The sequence below is a fragment of the Sinocyclocheilus grahami genome, unplaced genomic scaffold (genome assembly GCF_001515645.1).
Source record: "Sinocyclocheilus grahami isolate Dianchi unplaced genomic scaffold, SAMN03320097.WGS_v1.1 scaffold126.1, whole genome shotgun sequence".
NCBI lineage: Eukaryota > Metazoa > Chordata > Actinopteri > Cypriniformes > Cyprinidae > Sinocyclocheilus > Sinocyclocheilus grahami.
This window is the reverse complement of record NW_015505305.1, coordinates 1,832,747-1,859,544: the sequence shown is the minus strand read 5'-3', so window position 1 is coordinate 1,859,544 and position 26,798 is coordinate 1,832,747. Positions and strand designations below refer to the sequence as shown.

Genomic DNA, 26,798 nt, shown 5'->3' with positions numbered 1-26,798 from the left:
AACATTATAACCTTTGTACTCCACAACACCAGTCAAATGCTTCCTTTTGTGATCTGATGTTGCTTCTTGTCACAAAATGAGGCAGAAAATATGTTCCATAGGCTACTTTAAAAAGAATACATCGATTAGCAATTGAGTATAAATATACTTCATTATTATGAAAATACCAGAGATGGCTTGAATTACACAGATAAACTATATTGTCGCAGTCGAGTGTTTATTGTCTTTGTTTTATCATTCCAAACGTTTATATGTTCTGTTTATTCAGTTACAGCTATAATAGCGATGTCTTTGTCCATATAAGGGATTTCCTGGAGGGTCATGAGTTCCACTACTTCTGTGACTAGATATGTGGATTTTCTGTACGAGGATGCCCCCTGGCATCCAGTATGAATGAAACAGACATTGTGTGTTTATAGTGCTAATGGCCAAACCATCATTTTTGGGGGAATTTTTATTTTTTTAATACGTATCGGTTCAGGCACTGGAACCGTTTTAAAAGTATCGATTTGGCACCGGTATCGAAAAAAACCCAAATGATACCCTACCCTAATTCACATACCCAGAGGGTGTCTAGCTGAAGGAGAGCGAGAGACAGAATGAATGAAATAATGTGGAGGAGTCCAGTGGCCCGCAGCATGATTGTCCTAGCCTTAATGAATTAATTAGTAACAGTGAAGATAAAGGGATTCAAAGCATTTCACTACTCATTCCCCAAGATAAACCACTGACACAACAGGGAAACATGACTAATTGTGTTTCAAATGATGCACTATACACACTACCTTTGAAAGGTTTGGTGAAGTAGTATTTGTTTTACGAAATTATGATTACTTTTATTCAGCAAGGACACACGAAATTGATCAAAAGCGACAGTAAAGACACTTTTACGCAGATTTGTGAGATGTTAATGTTAAAAAAGTCAGAATTGTGAGATTAAACTGCGGTGGCGCAGCACAAACAGAGGACACAAGGTGTGTGTTCATCGATAGATTGTTATAATATCTGTATCTGTGCAGTTCTTTGTCATAAATACAGTTTACAAAAGGTCATGAGGGAGCAATCGGTTTCCCATCTACTATAAAGTTTTCGCTGCGTTCACCCCTCATCACACCACAGCTGTTTCCTCCAGCGAAAATCTAGCCCTTAAAGTGGTCCTATTATGCTCTTTTACAAAGTCTTGATTTTGTTTTGGGGGTGTACTAGAACATGCTCTCATGCTTGGTGGTTCGAAAAACGCATTATTTTTCACATAATTTACATTATTACAATACCTCTCTCCCCAGGCTGGCACTCGATTAGTTCCGGCTTTGATGAAGGTCCGCCTTCCGAAAAACAAAATGTGTTGTGATTGGTTAGCTGTCCCAGTGCGTTGTGATTGGTGAACAGCTTAGACGTTCCCACATAGTGAGGTAGATATGTGTGGGCGTGTTCGAACGAGCCATTTTAGGGGTGTGTGGCTGACTCTTAACTTTTATAAAGAATATCTCTTTGGATTTGAGACTTTAGTTTTTGCAACTTTACAGATCTTCTTTATGCACCAAGAGCTTGTAACACTCCAAAGAGAAAGGAAAAAATGAAATCGCATCATATGACCCCTTTAAATATTGTTTTGTATTAAATAATGACCCAGATCGTGAAATACATTTATTAGACTTAGGGAAGCACAACTCGGGAAATGAGAGCATCCGAGGAGCACGTGAATGCTATGTATATTTATTTTTAATGTTCTAATGTTATCCATCTTTTTTTTTTGTGGCTCTTTTTTTAAAGTATCGGTTCAGGCACCGGTACCGTTTTAAAAGTATCGATGTGGCACCGGTATTGTAAAAAAAAACAATCAATACCCAACCCTATTAAAAAGTCGTAGTTAGCTTTTTTCTTTTTTTATTCAGTGGTGGAAACAAAAAAAAAACAGAATTGTGAGATGCAAACTCAGAATTCAGATAAAAATAGTCACAATTGCAAGATACAAACTGAACTGTGAGATGCAAACTCGAAATTGCAAGACAAAATATAAAAGGTCAGATTAACTTCTGGGGAAAAGGGGGGGGAGTCCAAATTGTGGGATAAGAAGTCACAATTGCTTTTTTTCCCCCACTTTTTTATTCCATAGAAAACAGTTCTTTTAAATTTTAACATATTTCACAATATTCCTGTTCCTATATTTTTTATCAAATAAATGCAGCCTTGAAGAACATAAGAGACTTCTTTCAAAAACAATCTAACCAACCTCAAACTTTTATAGTGTATTCTGCAATCCAGTGTATTAATTTTACAATAGTAGTGTTTTTGATTCCAGATCGCATGCATTCCTATTGAAATGACTGGATTTTGCCCACAAAATTGTCGAATAATGGTAAATATGACTGCACCTTTATTCCAAAGAAATCTTTGGAATGTTTAATCAAAAAGTAAAAGAAAAAAAATCAATTATTTGCCCTGCCTTTGAAGCTGTTTTCCTTTTCAAGTGATGTCACTAAAACGTCTTATTTTTCATCCCTTCCCCTGCATTTAAATTAAATAAATTGGGTTGTGAATCCAACTTTTATTTGATGGACATTGTTATTTTCTGGGATATATCGAAATGGAAATTTTAGCCAACACAATAACCAAATAATTATCTATATGATTATCATTCTATATTTTGCAAGTGTTTTATTTTATTATTATGTTTTTACTATAATAAACTATCTTTCTTATCCCATAATGATTTAACAAATATAGACCTGCTATAAATTATTAGAAATTATACATGCCTATGGTCAAAAAAAATTAATGGAAAATATAACCTTTACAAATATAAAAAGGAATAAAGAATGAAAATTCCTTTTTACAATAAATTAAAAAATAAAAAATCTCAGTGGCTCATAAAATTTTTTTTATTTATATTTAAAAATAAGAATGCTAGAAATAATAGAAATAATGTGAGGTTGCAGGGTCATTTCGCTATAATTTATTGGCTTGTATCGGCCTGTTGGACTAATACTGATAACATTAAAATTGCTTATATAAAGGACTCCTACTTAAAAAATTAAATAAAATCTTGTATCTTCCTCACTCTCCCCAGTGGATGGCTTCTTTATGTCTGACGCTAAGGCTGTCCTGCAAGGGTGTGATGACCACTGGACTTTCCAGGAGCAGGGGCGTATGCCTGTGCTCTTTCAAACTACGGTATGTGTGGACGTACAGGTCCTTTCCCCAGGCGAGTGGACAGCATTTAGCTACGTCTCAGCACCTGCACCCCGCTATGAACTCGCCCTGCAGGGGGATGCAAACAACCTGTACGCCTGGCTATTGGGTGTACGGCACCAGTTCACTGTCCAGCTGACCATTCATCGCTGGTACCACATATGTCTACGTTGGGACGCCCCTCGTAAAAGCTTCAGCCTGACGATAGGTGGTAACTCAGAAGTATACCAGCAGACCGCCATTGCCCGAGCAATCCCTCCTACAGGTCGTCTTCTGCTGGGATGCCAACCAAATGAAGCCTCCCCTGTGGCGAAAATGGCCACCGTGGAGCTCTACCTGTTTCGCATATGGGACGATGTTGGAGAGCACAGGGCCTGTGAGGATGGGACAGTGATTGGCTGGGACTCACGACTTTGGGCCGTCACACGAGCCCAGGCTAGAGTCCAAGATTATACATTGCAATGTGGTGAGTACAGGGATTCACAAAAGCGAAGCCTGTTTAACCGGTAGTTCATAAGAGAGGCATGCTGAAAATAGCAGTGATAATTTGTATAATGACTGTGTATAAGTCAGCGTCAGATCAACTCGGTAAACTATAAACAGCATGAAGCGCTTTCTCACTCTGAACTAAAAGTATACACAGTACTTTTTTTTTGTAAAGTCTTCAAAACTATTTAAAGCTTTAATGTTGCTGACTGAATCATCCAAATAGACATATCTTGCTTGTAAAGACCAGCATGTGGATTGGTCGGGACATTTTGTGTGTAGTGTCTTCATATACAGTACATGCATGATGAAGATGATGCATGATGTTTTGATGGTGCATGATTTCATGATTTAACTCACATTCATGCATGTATTATTTATAGATAAAATAATGATCCTGTTGGAAAATCCAGCTTTAGCTAGTAGCTGTATATTGGAACACAGTAGCTAATTTCTAAGGTGGTCATTAGCTGGTTGACTAGTCCCCATATTCCAAAAACCAGTTTGACCACCTTAAGCTAGTATGACCAGCTGGTAACCAGTTTGTTGCTGGTCCATGATGGTCTACTTCCTTGTTCTTGTAGATATTGATCAGCTTGAATAATCAATAACTAGAATCAGCTAATGAACAAGTTGGACTACCTAATGACTAGCCACCTAATTACCAGCTTGGATCACCTAAAGACTAGCTATGATCAGCTAAAGACTTGGTAGAACCAGCTAATGATGAACAAGCACCATCTTATCTTATTACCAGCTTGAACCAGTTAATGATCAATTTAGACCACCTAATGACTAGCTAGGACAGGCTAATGGCCATTTTGAACCAGCTAGAAACCAGTTATCATGTTTCAGCACACAGTTACTGGCTTGATATGGATTTTCCAACAAGCGAGTCACACTAGCCTTGCCTGTTCCCTGCATCAGAAGGTAACTATCATCTGACCATCTTTTGTGAAAAATTGTTCACCCTCAAGTGAAATTCCAGATTATGTAGATTAACAACAGTAAATGTCACCGCACCTTTATTCCAAAGAAGTCTTTGTAATGTTTAATCTAAAAGTAATAACTTGCCCTACCTCTGAAACAGTTTTCCATTTCAAGTGATGTCACCAAGAACTCTTATTTTTTTGGCCCTTCTACTCAGCTGCATTTAAATTAAACCAATTTTGTTGTAAATCAAAATTATATCTTATTGACATCGTTATTTTCTTTAATTAACCCATAATGATTTAACAAATATAGGCATGCTGAATCATTGGAATAAAAAAATTATACATGTCTACAGTACAAAAAAAAATACAAAATCAGTGAAAAGATGCATTCATATGTCAGATCAAATCTGGCTTGTCGTTACTAGACCTGAATGAGTTCACTATATAAGACATGCTTTTTCTCCTCCACAGAAAATTAAGTCAAATCAATTTCAAATATCCTACAGGATATTTGAAACATTTCAAAACACATCCAGACACCGAGGCTGGATTGAAAACCTTGGATGTCTTGATTGAAATTATCTGATCAGATGTTGATGCAGGGTACAAGAAGGGCAGTAGTAACAACACTCTTGTCTTTCTATCATTTGTGCATGCCAATTCTATTTCTATATTTCATCTTTTAGGTCTAGGACATCTGCGTATGAAACGCAGTGCAGACGGAACTACAACCCCATACAGTAAGTGCAGTGCAAGTGAATTCACTTCACTGGTGGTGGGTCACTGTCTTCGAGAAGTTACGTCCCAAACTATAAGCTATTAAAAATTTAAAGTTGCCTATTTTCTAACACAAAAACAATTTTAATAAGAGTGGCAGCATTAAAATTGAGCAGATACTGTAGAGTCAAGTATGTAATAATGCATTTAAATAAATGTTTCCTATAAAAAGGAATCATTTACATTAGAGGGTTTCAAAAGGGATTTAAAAGGGATTCATCCAAAATGTGCAGGAAGGGAGGCTCCAAGTCCAGCAATGGTTTAAAAAACCCTTATTTACATAACTGTCAGAACAAGCTATAAGGAAGAATGCGATTTTCAATGGCTACATATGAGAAAGAGGACAGTTTATTATAACATGTTTGCTTATTTCCATGGAACAGAAAAGAAGATATTTTGCAGAACGTCCAAGCTGTTTTCTTATGACCAATTACAACACGGCACATCTGAATGTACACAAATAAGATTTGAGAGATATGGCAGGATTTTCAACAAATTAATTTCATGTTTACCACACCCAAAGTATTATACAGCTTTAGGAGATTTGGAATATAGTACATGAGTCAGAGAAACTACTTTAATAGTGATTATTTTTTCTTTTTTTATAACTTAACAGCACATACACAAAGAAACAAAAATTTATGAAAAATCAAAAATGTGAAATATCTAATCAACCTCTAAACAGAAATTTAGTAGCCAAACCTCCTCCAGAGCATGACCTGCATTATTTAGTAACAATTTAAAATTAGAAGGGATCATTTATTTAATGATTTTATATTTATTTAATGACTGCAAATTTAGCTCTTCCTTTTGTCCTGCATCTTCAATAAACAAGCTACAGATAGTCCAAAATGCAGCGGCTAGAGTCCTTACCAGGTCAAGAAAATATGATCATATTACCCCAATTTTACAGTCTCTGCACTGGCTACCTGTTAAGTTCCGTATCAGTTACAAAATATTATTACTTGCCTATAAGGCCCTTAATGGGTTAGCTCCTGCGTACCTAACTAGTCTTCTACCACGCTACAATCCATCACGCTCCCTAAGGTCACAAAACTCTGGACTTTTGGTAGTACCTAGGATAGCAAAGTCCACTAAAGGAGGTAGAGCTTGTTCGCATTTGGCTCCCAAACTCTGGAATAGCCTTCCTGATACCGTTCGGGGTTCAGACACACTCTCTCTGTTTAAATCTAGATTAAAGACACATCTCTTTGGCCAAGCATTCAAATAATGCATCTCATAATCTTTTACTGCAGTCATACTCTTTTACTGCAGTTATATCTAATCAAATGCACATTATTATTCGTTAGTTTGGGTTAAACAAATCATTTTTGCTTGGTTGGAACAGCAGCTACGCTAATTATGTTTGTATTTGTTTCTCTGTCTTTTGCCACGGGATTAACATCCCGTGGTAACTAGGATTTACACAAGCTTCAGTCTGGATCCAGAACACCTGAGAAGAGATGATGCAAGCCCTCAGAGGACCTCAGATGATGCCAACCCTGAAACAACTTACAGAACTACCACATTTTGCTATAAGTTTGATTGCATCATATAATAATTGCTGTTAATATTGTTCATCGTCTGTTTTATTACGTCTTAAATTGATTTTTCCGTTCTGCTGGTTCGTCTGGTCAGAGGAGAACTGGCCCCCCGCCTGAGCCTGGTTTCTCCCAAGGTTTTTTCTCCATTCTGTCCCCGCTGGAGTTTTGGTTCCTTGCCGCTGTCGCCTCTGGCTTGCTTAGTTGGGGACACTTCATTTCCAGCGTTATCGTTGACATGATTGCAAAGATATTATTTAAACTGAGCTGGATGTTGACATCACTGAATTCAATGATGAACTGTCTTTAACTGAAAAATTTGTGTTTACTATTGTCATTTTGCATTATTGACACTATTTTCCTAATTAATGCTGTTCAGTTGCTTTGTCACAATCTGTATTGTTAAAAGCGCTATATAAATAAAGGTGACTTGACTTGATCTCATGGCATTCTGCACTGAAAAAGCATGCCTGTTCCAGGCACGGTGCATGACGCGAACAGATGTTTTGAATAGCGGATGTGTTGGGTAATCTTGTGCTTGGTTGTTGTCTGAAGTTAAATTGGGCAGGGTTGCGTGAAAAATGTATGTAGTTGAGTAGAAATCAGGGTAACACTTTAGAATAATGGTCCGTTGTTAACAAGTAACTATGCAGGAAGTAATAGGTAGTACTACATTAACACTTAACTTAATACTATTAACTAATAGAGAAGCAAGATTAACTAAAAGGTTACGGCGCAGTCTCTGGGTCGTGCGATGTCCACTATGGTGGTCCAGGAGTGCCATTTCTGGCTGTGTCTGGTGACATGCGCGAGACGACAAGACACAGTGGAGAACTTGCCCAGCAGTTCTCCGCTGACCAAAGCAGACTGAGGCCATCAGGTACATCCTGCCCCAGCGGGCAGCTGCTGCCGTCGCCGAGGGCCGCCGCCCTGCTCCTGCGGCCTCCAGCAAAGCTGCACAGTGGAGCCGGTCGCAGGGCAGCCGCCCGCCCGTACAGGCCCCGCCAAACTTGGTGGCAAGCGAAAGAGCAGAGGCCCTGAGACGGGCAACCCAGAGGTGGATTTCGGGCCGGCTTACTCCCAGGTAACCCTGAGGCCCCGGCCTGGCTATGTGCCCAAGGTTCCCGCTACTCCCTTCAGGGATCAGGTGGTGAACCTCCAAGCGCTGCCCTCGGAGGAGGCAGACCCAGCCCTAGCTTTGCTCTGTCCCGAGCCTTAAGGTGCTACGTAGACCGGACGCAAAGCTTCAGGACCTCAGACCAGCTCTTTGTCTGTCACGGAGGCCGGCAGAAAGGGAATGCTGTCTCTAAGCAGAGGATGGCCCACTGGATAGTAAGGATGCAGCGATTAACCGGTTTCGCGATTAACCGCGCTTTAAAACGTCATGGTTAATTAATTAAGAACCACCTGACGTGAAGCATTTGCGACTGAAAACTACTGTGTGCGACTGAAAATGTTTTAGAAGCACCAGTGCGACTGACCCGATCATCATCATATTTGTGATCGCTGAGGGGAGCTTCAAAGCTTTCTACGTGTTTTTGCAGCGTTGAGTAATGTATCACAGACATATCTCACGAATCCTTTCATAAGCAAAGTGTAGACAGGGTGTAAGAGATTCATTGCGCAGTGTAGAGAGCTTTGTTGATTATAAATGTGAGATCAAGATGAACTGAGATGAGTGACAGCTTTTAATGATTTTTAAGGGAGTTTGTAAATGTGATACTGATTTAATACAATACAATTCAATAAACAAGAAGTTAATATTAAGTGACTTACATTGTCTGACTATAACACTATTGTCTGATTTTGCTCTATTTCGTTGTCGAAAATAGTTTCAAACAAAGACACAGCAGAGCCGCTGCGCATCTCCATTCAAACACAGCGTTGTTTCGTTTATGAATGAACTGTTTTTTTAAAACGAATCTAGCGAGTCAGTGATTCATGATTACCCATTCATAAAGACAGTCACTTGATTCATTCCTGAATGAATCAGCCGTTCAAATGAATCAATTGAATGAATGATTCAGTAATAAAAATCAGTGACTTACCGCTACCTGCTGGCAGTTTGTTTAATTTTTAAAGTATCTTTTTCCGTTATTTAAATCATTTAATATTTCTATATTCAAAATCGTATATTTAAAACATTAATATCATCATGAATTTATGGATTTAATTGCACTCATTCCACTTCTGAGCCTCATTAAATGTCTGAAAGTACACCAAGCCACTTTTGTGTTCTTCTGTGCCACCTCTACAAATTAATTTTGTTAATACTGATTTCATTTGATTGGTAACTTATATTTCTTATTCTACTTGTTTTTATTCTGTCGTTTTAATTAACATTTTTAAAAAGTTAATCAAATATAATTTTTTAAAGAACAAAAGATGGCATACTTTTAATAAAGTTAGAGGAGTCAAATATCACCTTGTAATGGAAAGGCTACTTTTTGAAAAAATTTTGGATAATTGTTTAGATAATTGTTATAATTGTTCATGTGATTTTATACATTAGTAATGTTGGGAAATGAATAAATGCATAATAATCGTCATAATCGTAAAACCGTGATTATTCCTCAGACAATAATCGTACCAACAAAATCTATAATCGTTGCATCCCTACTGGATAGTGGATGCCATCACCCTGACTTATCAGGCACAGGGTGTGCCCTGCCCGTTCAGGTTGCGAGCTCACTCAACTAGAAGTGTTGCATCCTCCTGGGCGCTGGCTCGTGGCGCCTCGCTGGTGGATATCTGTAGAGCTGCGGGCTGGGCGACCCCTAACACGTTCGCTAGATTCTATAGCCTTGGTGTGGAGCCGGTATCCTCCTGTGTTCTCATCTCAAACGGGTAGAAGCACTGAGATGCCCCGGCTTCGGGTCGGTTTGCAAAAACCACTCCAGAGAGTCCATATAGTAGACCCTGTTGAGCTCCTCCCTCTGCCTTTCTAAGGTCCACTCTACTTGATGTTGACTTCAATAATTACCGGTTCACAGAAAACCACCACACAAGGTCAGTAAACAGATGTAAGATGCTGTGATATATAAAAAGCTGGAGTAGAGAGTTCCAAATCAACTTCAGTCAGTGAGCCATTTACTTTGTGTAGTACTGGTGTTGAATGGGTCAGGATAGTTGACTAGTTGATTTTTAGCAGCAATGCTTTAAAGGAGATGAAACTTCTCTGAGAAGGTTTTAGCATGGGTTTTATACAGTAACTAGATAAATGTGCATTAATTGATTCCTGTTAAAGCACCACTGCAACAGTCATCAAAATTCAGATATGTTACACTCACCACCTTCAACAATCAATTCAAGATTCCAAATTACAGTGTTTAAATTTTTATGCATAAGTTATAGCTTTATTTAGCATGCAGTGAAACTGCATTTTATGTGGTGCAGCAATCAAAACTAATTCCTTTTCATTTCTTTCACACAGGACAGAACTTTCAATCTTCGAGTCAGGTTGTAAACACACCCTCTGCTTCAACCTCACAAGCCAGAACCACATCAAATCCTGCAGGACCTACTGTGTCAAATGCTAGTGGATTAAACATGTTACCTCCAACTCCAGCCTCACCTATGTCTTACATAACCACTCAAACTACACAGAGCACTTCAATATCTGCCCAGACACTTTCAAGCAATCACATTAGCCATCCAATTGGTACTTTTGAAACAACAGTCAATCATATGACAGCAAGCTCTTCTGCTGCACCAACTGTCGTGGCTCAAGTAACCAATCAGACAGCGGTTCTACGAACAATGACGTCCAATGCATTATTCACAGGTACGGCTATTATCATTGCGTTCTGATTATGTCTTTTTTCTTCTTTCTTTTGGAAAAAGACAGATGGCTTCTATTTCGGTGATAATTACAGGATATTAAATTAAATTCCTTACCTTCATTCTCTCATTCTGCCACATATTACATAATTTATACATTATAAAATTAATCCTAATGGTGCAATGCTTTGATGTGTATTTTCATTTGTTTCAGAGCCATTTGCAGTACAGTGTAACTTTTCCCAGTACTGTGCTAATGATTGTAAGAAAGAATACATTTTTAGACAAAGCATATTTTATTCTCAGACGACATAATTTAGATTAAAAGTGGTGATTCCTGGAGATGTGTAATAATATCTCTCTTCTTACGTCACAGCATCATACTACTGGATGCTTGTGGAGGTGAATGGCTCTAATATGACAGAAGGAGAGATTCAAATTTGGGTATGAGCAGTTTTATTTTTTATAATAATAATAAAAAATCATATGTATATATATATATATACACACAGTATCTCACAGAAGTGAGTACACACCTCGTCATGGTCGACCAAATAAGTTGAGTGTACGTGCTCAGCGTCATATCCAGAGGTTGTGTTTTGGAAATAGACGTATGAGTGCTACCAGCATTGCTGCAGAGGTTGAAGGGGTGGGGGGTCAGCCTGTCAGTGCTCAGACCATACGCCGCACACTGCATCAAATTGGTCTGCATGGCTGTCATCCCAGAAGGAAGCCTCTTCTAAAGATGATGCACAAGAAAGCCCACAAACAGTTTGCTTTAGACAAGCAGACTAAGGACATGGATTACTGGAACCATGTCCTGTGGTCTGATGAGACCAAGATAAACTTATTTGGTTCTGATGGCGTCAAAGTGTAATTTCTTCAGTGTTCAGTGAAAAGATATAATAAAATATTTACAAAAATGTGAGGGGTGTACTCACTTCTGTGAGATATAATATATATATATATATACACACACACACACACGCACACACAGTGCTGCTTGAAAGTTTGTGAATTCTTGACAATTTTCTATATTTATACAGTATATCAGATTTTCACACAATTCCTGTAAGTAGACAAAGAGAACCCAATCAAACAACTGTCAGTGTTACACATCTGTGAGTGGCAAAAGTATACGAATCTTTGCTTTCGGTATCTGGTCTGACCCCCTTTTGCACCTATAACTGCTGCTAAACTTTTCTTGCAACTGCTGATCAGTCCTACACAACGACTTGTATGAATTTTAGCCTATTCCTCAGTATAGAACTGCTTCAACTCTTGTGATGTTATGGATGTAGCGTCTGGAACACTCCAACACACAATATATATTTTGTTAGCTAGATTTCACAAATACTTTGTAACACCCCAGGACGCCGAACAAGACCCTGGTTTCATGGTAACCCGATACATTTACAACCTTGTGGAATGCGAGCCGGCTCTCATTCTGCTTTCTCCAGAAACAAGGGGTACAAATGCACAGGAGAAATGGACTGTTCTACTAATTAATTCATAGGAAAACCTTCTTTGAATGAACACCCATTTTCTTCAGGCCAGTGTGTATATTATTGCTGTGTTGTATTTAATCTGATTTCCTCCTATGAACTGCTTGCTTCAGATCCTTCCACAACATTTCAATTGGATTAAGGTCTGGACTTTGACTCAGCCATTCCAAAACATTAACTTTGTTCTTCTTTGACCATTCTTTGGTAAAATGACTTGCTTGGTGTTGTTGTCTTGCTGCAAGAACCACTTTCTCTTGAGATTCAGTTCATGGACAGATGTCTTGACATTTTCTTTTAGAATTTTCTGGTATAATTCAGAATTCATTGTTCTATCAATGATGGCAAGCCATCCTGGCCCAGATGCAGCAGACAGGCCCAAACCATGATAATACCACCACCATGTTTCAGGTTCTTATGCTGGAATGCAGTGTTTTCCTTTCTCCAAACATAACGCTTCTCATTTAAACCCAAAATTTATATTTTGGTCTCATCCGTCCATTAAACCTTTCTCCAATAGTCCTCTGGTTTGTCCACATGATCTTTAGCAAACTTTCTCCTTGCAACTCTGCCATGGACACCATGGTTGTTCAGTGTTCTCCTGATGGTGAACACATGAACATTAGCCAATGAGAATGTGAGAAAGGCCTTTAGTTGCTTAGAAGTTACCTTGGTGTCCTTTGCAGCCTCGCAGACTATTACACGTCTTGCTTTTAGAGTGATCTTTGTTGGTCGACCACTCCTGGGGAGGGTAACAGTGGTCTTAAATGTCCTCCATTTGTACATAATCTGTCTGACTGTGGATTTGTGGAGTCCAAACTCTTTAAAGATGGTTTTGTAACCTTTTCCAGCCTGATGAGCAACAGCAACTCTTTTTCTGAGGTCCTCAGAGATCTCCTTTGTTAATGCCATGATCCACTTCCACAAACATGATCAGACTTTGATAGATCCCTGTTCTTTAAATAAAACAGGGCACGCACTGACACCTGATAGTCATCCCATTGATTGAAAACAACTCTGAACAGATGGACTCTGATTTCACCTTCAAATTAACTGCTAATCCTAGAGATTCACATACCACGCACAGATATGCAATATTGGATCATTTTCTAGAAAAAATAAATTGCAAAGTATATATTTTTATCTTAATTGTTTGATTGGGTTCTCTTTGTCAACTTTCAGGATTTGCATGTTTATGCAGAAATATAGAAAATTCTAAAGGGTTCACAAACTTTTAAGTAGCACTGTATATAATGTGTGACGTAATATTAATAATAATATTTAATAATATTTTTGTGTTGTATAATTATTTTAGAAACTAAAGGGTATTTTATAAAATAAAGGGTTTTTCTTTCTTTTCTTTTTTTTTTAATTTTAAACAAATTCCTGATCCTTCCCCCCTCTATAATCAGTTTTCAGATCTTTTTAATAAAAGCACCTGTTCTGCTGGAGTTTCAACAAAAGGTATCAATACAGCATCATGCCAAACTGACGTAGTTTTTGTGGTAAGTATCACTTGTTTTCAAAGAACAGGTCAGGGCTGAACTTTGATGTTGTCCAACACTGCATCATTATAAAATTTATTTTTCATTAATATAGACTGCTGAGGTTAGATGTGAAGCCAAGCAGAACATCCAGTAAGTCAAACCTAAATCTCTAAGCTACAGAACAAGTATGATTTCATTGTATTTTAACATCAAGTAACACTGCTACTGTAATAATTACAGAAGGACAAACTGCACTGTGCTGCTACAGCTGAGTCAACCTGTGAATATGTGCATCCTCCGAAGGCTGGTGCAAAATGGGACTGTAAACCCATCAATCCAGATCCAGCTTCTGGGAGATGTAGAAAGAGTGGGTGAGTGAGACAAACACATAAATATGGGCTTGATTAAGTAAATCAGATTGAGTATTCAGGGATAGTTCACACATAAATTAAAATTCTGTCATAATTTACTCACCCATTTGTTATTACAAACGTGAAAGTGAATGCAGACTGGGTCTTTGCTTCAAAATGACAAAAGGCACATTAAAAGCATAATAAAAGTGGCCCATTTGATCATATAACAATCACAGACAGCAGTTTAAAAAATGATTCATGATTAATTGTTCGTTTTTGAAGTCTCACTGAATGGCTTTTGTTTATAGGTAAAGGCTTGTGCCCAGAGCACAATAATTCGCCCCCTGGAGATGGTTTAGTGCACTGCACATTTCCAATGACTTATGATGATTTCTGCAAGACCCAGGGGCTTGTCAATGTCACATGGTAGGATATTCTACTGATTAAAGACTTGCCACACTCTTAAATTAGTCCTGCAGCAAGCAATTTTGACATTTTTAGTGTTTACAATATTTATATGAGTTTGTATTACTCATTTCCCAATGTTCGCTCTTTCTTGCATTAGTTCTTATAAGGAAAATGGCTTCATTCCTAAAGACTTGGTTGCTAATCAATCCTGCAATGGTGAGTGTTATTACTCTTTGGACTTACTATTTGGTCCTCATTTTCTGACTAATAGCAGTATCATATTAAAAAAAGAAATTTTGTTTTTTTAGTTGAGAACCAACAACATTGTGAGTGTCACGTGTCTACCAACAATGGTGAGAGGAACATTATTGTTCTATGTAAGAGTAGGTACAAGCACGTGTCATGGACCAATCAGACTCCAAGCTCTTTCTTCTACCTCTGTTTTAGAGACATATTATGCTGTTCGTCTAAATATTAGAAGCCCAGATGTGAATTTCCCCTACGTTCAGGACATGGTGAGTTTTTAGAGAAACGATTCTTGCAAACAGGTAAAATGCCTTTAGTAAGTCTTTTACCAAAACACTGCTATATAAAGATTGGCAAGTTACAATAGTGTTTTACCTCAGTGAATGACAAAATACGGTTATTGTCTTATTAGTTCTATTGCTCCATCCAATAGGTTATACAGTTGAGCACTCCCTGCAATGACTCCGGAATGCAAAGGTATGTCTGCAATTTCTGTCAAAAATAACATAAATACAAAATATTGGGGTCAAACTTTTTTTTTTTATTGTGCATATATATGAAACTTAATTATTATTATTATTATTATAAACTCTTTATGGTCGGTCATGTTTCATGTTCATAGGTCTCGGTGTAATTCTTTTACTAAAGTATCCCAGTTGTATCAGGTAAACATCCATTTATTTCCATCTTCAGTAAAATAATCTTGTTACAAGTGGGTCAAATCTTGTTTTCTGTATCTGCTCTAAAAGGCTGTGATTGATACTTTGCAGGGAATGCACTTGGAATGTTTTGGTGAAGGAACAAGGTAAGTTGTACTGTCGTGAGTGTTTATGTGTGTCTGCATGCATTTACAGACAGCTTAACCTGTCTGTAATTCCTCAGGCTCTACACGTGTATGATAACTCTGCAGCTCTCAAAAGAGCTGGATGTGTGTACTGTTAGTACTGCTATTGCCGTTCTTTGGAAGGACAGTACCAACATTAGTTTTGATGGACCTCTCAGTCGAATAGGTGAGTGTTGAACTGTATGTACTGGTATTCCCCAATTACAGCTTATCCAAGTGGTGTAAACAGTAAAAATGCAATTATTTTTTATTCACTCTACTATACAGCCATATGTCATTTGCCCACTGATTCGGAAACCATTCCTTTGAACTCAACATTCACTTGGATGTCTGTAAATTTCAGTTCCAGCCACATTGATGACATCAAAGACAGTTTGAAATGGTAAATCTTGTATTTAGTCCATATTTTTCACTGTGCATACTCCACATTTGTATCAAATTTAAATTATTCAAATTTCAGTTAATATATTTCCATGTCTCATGGGCTATATTCACACTGAAAATCTAAATTTCTTGATATCAAATTCAAATCGAATTTTATTTTTTACAAAACATTCAAACTATATTCCAAACTGAATGATTAATGATTAAACACCAGTCCAAACAAAAAGCAAATCAGAACTGTTGGCAGTGTGAACATAGCCATTTAATGTGGTTTTAGTGTTAGTCCTAGAACAGCATTCCTGTCAACCAATCAGATATCAGCTTCAGGCTTAGTACTGGATTTGTGGTTTTGAACAACATTCTTATCAACCTATCATTTCCTCATTTTAGCAGTATATAATGGTTAGGATTATTTGTTTGACAAGAATGTTGTTTCAGGACTAACAAAAACCTTTTTCAAACAAACTTTCCAGTCTTGCTCTTTGTTTCTCAGTGCACAGGGTCAGACATTTGCTGTTATTTTAAATGAGAGCTGTGAAGTCTCACCTTCTGAGTCCTACCCAACTCAAGCTGTCACTCCTAGAACAAGCTCTGAGAGCAGTGCTACATTCCCAAACATGACTTCTCCGTCAGTAACTACAGATTGGTCACTGACCAACCAAACCCTCACTGCAGTCACACCATCTATCACAAACACTTCTAATACACCACTTAATACAACATTCCTAATATCCAATACATCCATCAACAGTACAGTCACTCAAACAAACACTGTGTCACATTATACAGGAAGCCTGCCACTCAATTCAACACCCAATACAGCAGTCAATATAGCAAGTATACCACATGAAATAACAACCTCAATGGTCAGTACAACACATAAAACAACTGATGTAACACCTCAGCTGGTCAATACAGCAGTTACAACACACAATATAACAACCTCACCAGTCCATACAACAGGCACATCACAAAATATAACAACCTCAACGGTCAGTACAACACATACAACACTCGATGTAACAACTCAACCGGTCTACACAGCAGATACAACAGACAATATAACAACCCCACCTGTCAGTACAACACATACAACACTCGATGTAACAACTCAACTGGTCTACACAGCAGATACAACAGACAATATAACAGCCTCAATGGTCAGTACAACACATACAACACTCGATGTAACAACTCAACTGGTCTACACAGCAGATACAGTAGACAATATAACAACCCCACCTGTCAGTACAACACATACAACACTCGACGTAACAACTCAGCCGGTCTACACAGCAGATCCAACAGACAATATAACAGCCTCAACGGTAAGGACAACACATACAAAACTCGATGTAACAACTCAACCGGTCTACACAGCAGATACAGCAGAAAATATGTCCCCACCTGTCAGTACAACACATACAACACTCGATGTAACAACTCAGCTGGTCTACACAGCAGATCCAACAGACAATATAACTGCCTCAACGGTCAGTACAACACATACAACCCTCGATGTAACAACTCAGCTGGTCTACACAGCAGATCCAACAGACAATATAACTGCCTCAACGGTCAGTACAACACATACAACCCTCGATGTAACAACTCAGCTGGTCTACACAGCAGATCCAACAGACAATATAACTGCCTCAACGGTCAGTACAACACATACAACCCTCGATGTAACAACTCAGCTGGTCTACACAGCAGATCCAACAGACAATATAACTGCCTCAACGGTCAGTACAACACATACAACCCTCGATGTAACAACTCAGCTGGTCTACACAGCAGATCCAACAGACAATATAACTGCCTCAACGGTCAGTACAACACATACAACCCTCGATGTAACAACTCAGCTGGTCTACACAGCAGATCCAACAGACAATATAACTGCCTCAACGGTCAGTACAACACATACAACACTCGATGTAACAACTCAACTGGTCTACACAGCAGATACAGCAGACAATATAACAACCCCATCTGTCAGTACAACACATACAACACTCGATGTAACAACTCAGCCAGTCTACACAGCAGATCCAACAGACAATATAACAGCCTCAACGGTCAGTACAACACATACAACACTCGATACAACACTCGATATAACAGCTCAACCGGTCTACACAGCAGATACAACAGACAATATAACAACCCCACCTGTCAGTACAACACATACAACACTCAATGTAACAACTCAACCGGTCAATACAGCAAATACACAACACAATATAACAACCCCAGCTGTCAGTACAACAGCTATATCAAACAATATAACAACCTCACCAGTCAAAACAACAGAAACAACACTCAATTTAACAACCTCACCTGTCCATACAACAGGCACATCACACAATATAACAACCTCAATGGTCAGTACAACGCATACAACACTCAATGTAGCAACTCAACCGATCAATACACCAAGTACACCACACAATATAGCAACCCCACCTGTCAGCACAACAGCTACATCAAACAATTTAACAACCTTACAAGTCAAAACAACAGGTACCTCAAGCAATATACCAACATCACCGGTCAGTACAACAAATATGAAACACAATATAACAACCCTACTAGTCAGCGCAACAGGTACACCATATAATATAACAACCTCACCAGTCAAAACAACAGAAACAACACTCAGTTTAACAACCTCACTGATCCATACAACAGATAAAACAGTCAGTGTAGCAAACACATTGGTCAGTACAACAAATACAACACACAATATAACAACCCCACCAGCCAATACAACAGAAGCCACATTCAACATAACTCCAACGGTCAGTACAAGAAATATTATGTTCAATATAACAGCCTCACCGGTCAACACAACAGGTACACCACACAATATAACTACGTCACTGGTCCATACAATAGATCCAACACACAATATAACAACCCCAGTCAAAATAACAGAAACCACATTTGATATAACAAATTCACCGACAAACACAAGAGATACAACACTCAATGTAACAGCCTCACTGGTCCATACAACAGGTATCCAACACAATATAACTATATTTCTGGTCAGTGCAACAAATGCAACACCTAATATAACAACCTCACCAGTTAGCACAACAGGTACACACAATATAACAAACTCATTCGTCAGTACAACAGATATAGCACTCAATAGAACAACCCCACCGGTCAATACAACAGTTACAGTACGCAATTTAACATATCCAGTCAATACAACAGTCACACCACTCAACCTAACTGTACCACCTTCTGACGTGGAAACGGCAACACCACTTAATACATTGGGACAGATAAGTGAAACCATTACTACAACAGTTAGACCAATAAATGCAACAGTCACACCTCGCTTTACTACTGCCATGCCACTAAACACAACTGCACTACATCATTCAACAGTCACGCCAATCAATACAACAGTGACACTTCTCAACTCAACTTTCACATCCAAAACTGTGGAAAATGTGACGCAATCTTACACAAGTAGTTCTCAAATCTCTGGTGTAGGGTTCACCACCACCACAACTTTTCCGCCTAATACAACACTGTTTAACTTGACAATACCATCACAAAGCACATTACACCTAAATACAACACCACCCTCATTAAACACTACACAACACACCACCACATTCACAACACATTTGAACACTACTGGGCAAGACAACACAACAGTATTTAACACTACATTATTTACGCATAATGTAACAACTTTCATAGAAAATAGTACAGATTTATCAATATTTAATGTGACAGAGTTTAACGGAACACTTAAAATGACTCAGAACCACAAAAACACAACATATTTAAATGTGAGCTCTTCTGTCTTAAATACCACAACACAATACCCACATATTACACAATATAACACAACCACTCTATTTGAAGATGCAACACCCTCAAATAATACAATCCTAGCCCACTCTACAGAATCACCAAGTAATGTTAATGAATCAAACACGACTCATCCTCTTGACAGTACAACTGAATTCAATACAACAGCCATTCCTTATTACTCAACACAACTTGAGAATAATTCTACACTGGAAACCAATGATGCTGAAACTGATACCACTACAGAAACACCAGAATTCAATACAACAATGTATTCATTTACCTTCACAACTTTTAATACAACTGATGTAACTTATTCCAACATAACAGACCCCCTGTTCAATACAACACAATCAAATACAACAGCCTTTACAATGAACACAGCCTTGTTTAACACAACAGATGTGCCATTGAATGTAACCAATTTCAATGGGACTGATGTCAATCGTAGCATCAACACAACAGAGATCTCCAATAGCACATCAGAATTTAACACAACAGTAAGCCCTGCAGTTAATACAACACAGTTTGATATCACAAACACAACACAGATACATACAACAACCTTTCCAACAACAGAAAATATTAGTGGGCCAACCAACTCCACTTCCGAGCCTGTCAAAACAGTTAGTCTCCTTAACACAACACAGTCAAATGGTACAATAGAAAATACCTTTACTGAAAATATAATTACTAACACAACTACAACAACAAATCCAATTAGCATTCCGAACAACATACCAACAAATACCGGTACTACCAGTATTAGCATTATCACAAATAGCAGTACAGATTCCACAACTGCTCTATCAGTGATGCATCCAAGCTCTCAGAACAGCTCCACTTCCACAACAGTAGCTCCAATTATTACTCCAACTCCAACGACTAGTAAAAGCAACGCAACAACAGTCACTACAAGGCCTGCCGTTCCAGCTGTGCCAACAACACCTGCAACCACTTCAGGTTTGACTATATTTCGACTCAACATTCCAAAACTGACTCTAGTTTCTTGACTCAAAATTCCAAATATAAATGCTTTTCTAGGTTCACGCATTCACATCAGAAAAAAGTACTGAAACACTTAAGTCAAACTTAAAATAAATAGTTTACTCAAAAATAATAATTTACTTGACCACATGTTCCAAACCTTTTCCTTCAGTGGAAAACTGAAAAGGATACTTTGAACAATGTCTCAATGTTTTCCAATATCATTGGATCCCATTGACTTACATTAAATAATCAATAAACATTTGCAAATATAGAAAAATATCAAAGTAGTATTTATTTTAACAAATGTTCTGAGAACAGCTTTAGCAAGCTTTAGTTTGCAGATGCCGCTTGTTAATTTGTATCTAATGCAATGAAATTCACTATCAAAATATGTGTTGGTGCCACTGTATATTTACATGCCATATCTACAACAACAGCTCATTTATTTTTGTTCATTTTTCAGAGGCAACAACTAAAAGCCCAAATGCAGTGGCTAGCAATCTTCTGAATCAAACACAGAATGTGGCATCTTTAAACTCAACTCAGGTCAGTCAGCTGGTCAGCCAGCTAGAGAATCTTATCTCCGCACCCAACATTAGTCTGGAACTAGGCCAAACAGTGCTGTCCGTCATCAACAACTTTCTTAACAGCTCTACAGATACTCTGGCTGCCTCCTCTAACCGGTGAGATACATGTGCAACACAAGCATTTAATGTCTGAAACCTGAAAATTGTATGCAAATAATGTATTGTGCTTTGTAGATTAATCAAAGCTGTGGATAATTTGGGTCTGAAACTTGTGATTCGCGACCAGACTGAAAACATCACATTTGATTCATTCGCTTTGACTGTGACCAAAGTTGATGGGAGCAACTTTGGGACAACATCATTCTCAATTGCAGATCCCTTAAACCCACAGGTTATAACAACTGAAGTCCAAAGCAATCCGTTAACATTTAGGATGTCTTTGGAAGTCACACTCAAAATTTGGTGTTTATATTTCTGGTTATACAGGTCACAAAAGGACTTCAGAGACAAGTCAAGGCAGTGGAAAGTTCCTCCCCTCTGGCCAAAATAACACTACCTGCGTCCCTGACAGAGAACCTCTCTCCAGAAGAAAAGAAGATAGCTTCTAGAGTCCAGTTCACTTTCTTTCAGAAAAGCACATTTTTTCAGGTAAAACTGGGTTGATTGGAGTTTTACATTTAAGGTGGCAGCACTGAACAATGTTTGTACATAACATTTTCAGAAATCCAGTTGCCCTCAGATTAAATGCAATAGTTTACAAAAAAAAATTCTTTCAATAATTATTCACCTTCATGTCATTCTGTCTTTTCCCATTACCATGTATTAAAGCTTCAAAGGATGCAAAAGCACCATAACAGACACCCCACACTGACCGGATAGCATTTTCCGAAATAAAGCTTACAGATATGAATCTGCCTCATCAGTTGATTCTTTGATTTTGCATCTATCTACAGGATAAAAACCTGAGTCAACATATGCTGAACAGCCACATTCTGCCACTGAACAATGTTTGTACATAACATTTTCAGAAATCCAGTTGCCCTCAGATTAAATGCAATAGTTTACAGAAAAAAAATTCTTTCAATAATTATTCACCTTCATGTCATTCTGTCTTTTCCCATTACCATGTATTAAAGCTTCAAAGGATGCAAAAGCACCATAACAGACACCCCACACTGACCGGATAGCATTTTCCGAAATAAAGCTTACAGATATGAATCTGCCTCATCAGTTGATTCTTTGATTTTGCATCTATCTACAGGATAAAAACCTGAGTCAACATATGCTGAACAGCCACATTCTGGGCTCTAGTGTGGCTAACCTGTCAATCAAAAAACTGAGGGAGAATGTTGAGTTTACTCTGCGGAATAAGCAGCCTCCGGTGTGTGTGCTAACATGTTTACTGTACATCATATCTCCCTGCCAGCTGAAAACTGTCTGATCTATCTCTTCCTTAACTCCTTTCCCACAGGGGAACTATGTAGCTTCCTGTGTATTCTGGGACTTTCACCAAAACGGTGAGATTACACACCTCCAGGAACTCCTGAGAAACTGTTATTAGACCTAATGAAATGTGTGATCTGTCTAATGTCTTAATTAATGTCTTTTAATTCCTATGTGTTTTGGATTTTCTAGGAGGTTTAGGAGGCTGGAATCACAATGGCTGCTATGTCAAGAACAGCACAGAGAATGAAACCATCTGCAGCTGCAATCACCTGACAAGCTTTGCTGTACTACTGGTAAGTATCCCAGTGTGTGGGATTTTCTGCAGAAATGTCCACATCTTTTATCTAATTAGCGTTTCACATCATGTCTAATGAACATTTATTAAGTCAGAAAGATGCTTGATATCTAAATACACGGAGCACAAAGAGTGATGAGCACAGGCCTCAACATTGGATTTTTATTTGGCCTGCCAACATTTTCACTTAAATTTACATTTACATAAAAAAATGTTTAGCTTTACTAATTTTTTTTAAACGTTTTTATAACTGTCAGGAATACACATACTGTACATAAACTGTATATACTATAAATCAGTGAGATTTAAAAGAAGTCTCTTATGCTCACTCAGGCTGCATTTATTTGATCAAAGCAGCAGGAAAACGTCTCGGGTTACTTATGTAACCATGGTTCCCTGAGTAGGGAACGAGACACTGCGTCCTCTAGGGGTCGCTATGGGGGACGCCTCGTCGTGACCCGTGTCTGAAGCATACATTGAAAAAGCACCAACTCGTTGGCCGGCGACAGCCATGACGTCACTACCGGTGCGACTAGAGTATAAATCGGCGCCGGGAGCTACACATCATTCACTTCTTCTTCTGAAGCTTGCGTCCGCAGCATGGCAAGAAACCTAGAGGACGCAGTGTCTCGTTCCCTACTCAGGGAACCATGGTTACATAAGTAACCCGAGACGTTCCCTTTCATGGGAACTTCGAACTGCGTCCTCTAGGGGTCGCTATGGGGAACGGTATACCCACGCCACCATGCTGAGGGGAGTGCAAGCCAGAACCATGGCGAGCACTAAATACCAACTCTACCGGACGCAGTTCGAAGTTCCCATGAAAGGGAACCAGTAATATTATGAAATATTACTAATTAAATAACTCTTTTGTATTTTAATATAGGTAATTTATTTATGTGATGACAAAGCTGAATTTTCAGTCTTCAGAGTTATTTAATCCTTCAGAAATCATTATAATATGCTTATTTGGTGCTTAAGACACATTTCGTATTGTTATTGATGTTGAAAACAATTGTGCTGCTTAAGGATTTTTTGAATAGAAGGTTAAAAAGAACAGAATTTATTTGAAACATAAAAAATTTACAATATTACAGTCACTTTTGATTTATTCTTGCTGAATAAAAGTTTTAATTTCTTTCAAAAAGTCTTACTGACCCTAAAATACCAATTGGGGCGGGGGGGGGGGGGGAAAAAAAAAAAAAAAAAAAAACAAGGCATATTTCCCTGTTGTACAGTGGAGTGGTCCAAGGCGTTGGAGAACTTTGTTTGCAACAAGGAATATTTTAAAGCTTTTTAGTCTTTACTTTTTTATATTTCCCCCTCTCCCCAAATCTCACTCTACCCTTGTGGCTATTCTTGGAGCTGTGAAAATGGGTGGCTAAATTGAATAATACAGAAAATGTCAAATTTGTCTCACATATTTTTTTTGCGTCAGTATTAACCTTTTCATTTGTTTTTGTTTTGAGTTTTGCATTTTTATAGACATGCCTGTGAAATAAAGGCAGCTGGTTCAGGGGTCAAAGCGGGGTTCAGGGAATAGGAATGAGAGTTTTTAAATTTTGGCACCTTGATGACTCCGCATTATACCACGGACTACCATGTAGTAGTACAAAAACAGAATGACCAACAATTAATCCACTACAGTTTACAACACTAAAGTGATTTTTTTTTCTCTAATAACAAGCCAGTTTAATTTGCAATGCCAAGTTTAAAACCGCAATTTTAAAGGTCCTGGGAACTTTAAACACAACATTTTTTTTAGCTGTAACCATCTGAATTCAGTAGGAAAACAATTTGCATATGCTTTATGGTGTATTGCTGGTTCTATGAGCTTATTAAAGTGTAAGTATGTATAAACAGGTAGTGTACCATATACTTTAAACTGGCCATCCTTATTTTTAAGCCCTGGATTAGCTATACATTACACATCTCTGGGATTGTTGTACAGTACAAAGCTTTCATTAATCTTTTGCAACTTGTTTTGTCTTTAAAGAACATTAGCCAGCAAAGATTACCTGATTTACAGGACAAAATCCTTACCTTCATCACTTACATCGGATGTGGGGTGTCCGCCATCTTTCTCTCGGTTACTCTGCTCACCTACCTCGCATTTGAGTGAGTAACATCCTCCTTCTCAGTGTTTATAAGCCCTAAAATGAGATTAATCAAAAACCTCTGTGATGTATCTTATAATATGCGACAAAATTATTCTCAACTGTAAACAAAAATGGACTTCCATCTGTAATACCCAAAGAACATTTATTTACCATTTCTTCTGTTTCATTTCAGCAAAATCCGACGTGACATCCCTTCAAAGATCTTGATCCATTTGTGTTTCAGCCTGCTCTTGCTGAACCTGGTGTTCTTGTTGGACTCGTGGCTGGCGTTGTACCGAGATGCTGAAGGCCTGTGCATTTCCACAGCCTTCTTCCTGCACTACTTCCTGTTGGTCTCCTTCACCTGGATGGGGCTGGAGGCTCTGCATATGTACCTGGCTATCATCAAAGTCTTCAACAAATTCATGTCCAGATACATGCTAAAATTTTCCCTGGTAGGCTGGGGTGAGTTCAGCTGCTAAATTAGCCATGTGGTTTGTGGCTGTAGATGATTCCTGATTTAATTTCATGATGTGTTCTTGCAGGAGTCCCTTTGGTTGTTGTCATTATTGTGATTGCGGTAAACAAAGAGAACTATGGCCGATTTTCTGGTGGAACTAACGATTTGTAAGTATTCAGCTCATCATTTAAAGGTATCAGTCTTCATTATGTCATCGCTCCTAATGTTTCTATATTTCTCTTTTAGTTGTTGGCTGAACAATAAAATAGCGTTCTACGTGGCTGTTGTGGCGTACTTTTGTATCATATTTGTGTTGAACCTGGCCATGTTTGTGGTGGTGATGATCCATCTGAGACGAATCAAGCGCCGAAACCCTCACAATAATCAGTATCGCAGCAGCTTGCATGACCTACGAAGCGTTGCGGGACTCACTATCCTGCTCGGGCTTACATGGGGCTTCGCCTTCTTCGCATGGGGACCTGTCCATTTGGCCTTCACGTACATGTTTACCATTTTAAATTCCCTACAGGGTGAGAAACAATGGTATTATTTTTTTCTTTTATTCAAAAAGTCTACATAATAGAGTTGGAAGTATAGTTTTTTTTTTGTGTAATGCAAGTACCTTGGTCAATTGATGGAAAAAGGGCATTTTTTTATTGTTCTCTTTCTCTCTCAGGATTTTTTATTTTTATTTTCCACTGCGCTCTGAAGGAAAATGTCCGTAAACAGTGGAGAATGTACCTCTGCTGTGTCAGTTTACGATTGGCTGAAAATTTAGGTATCGCCACATTACTGACCAAACTAAAAACTAGCTGCAGATTACCTTTAATAGATGTTTTATGGGTGTCTCCTTTCAACCTCTCAAATGTTTTTTTTCTGCAGAGTGGAGTCAGACAGCCACAAAGAGCAACCACAATAAAAAGACTTCGATTGTGACGGCAGATTCAGGGATCCACAGTGGACCTCGAAGCTCAGTGAGCAGCGATGACTCAGTGCCGTCCCAAGGCATCGGTCTGTTCTGGCAAGAAATGTGCAAAGGCATTTTATACAAGTCAAGACTGTTTTTAACTCTTTAATTTCACATTACAGGCTCACCAATGGATGACAGTCTGATCATATCAGGGGAAATGAATGGCGATGTGGTCCTCAACGAGATGAACAGTCAAATCCGTCCACGATTCAGATCTGAATAGCTTTTAGAAGAGG

The 26,798-nt window shown here is 38.4% G+C and overlaps 1 protein-coding gene across 1 annotated transcript; it reads left to right on the top strand.

Moving 5' to 3' along the window:
* Positions 1-13,986: 13,986 nt before the first annotated feature.
* LOC107590294 (adhesion G-protein coupled receptor G2-like) lies at positions 13,987-26,791 on the top strand. The gene is made up of 16 exons (XM_016279003.1): positions 13,987-14,071; positions 14,362-14,479; positions 15,478-15,512; positions 21,229-21,448; positions 21,527-21,683; positions 21,779-21,940; positions 22,554-22,673; positions 22,764-22,809; positions 22,928-23,031; positions 25,030-25,151; positions 25,326-25,597; positions 25,678-25,759; positions 25,839-26,122; positions 26,269-26,370; positions 26,475-26,603; positions 26,682-26,791. The coding sequence occupies exons 1-16, from the start codon at positions 13,987-13,989 to the stop codon at positions 26,783-26,785; spliced, it is 2,142 nt and encodes a 713-aa protein (XP_016134489.1). The 3' UTR covers positions 26,786-26,791.
* The last annotated feature ends 7 nt before the right edge of the window (positions 26,792-26,798 follow it).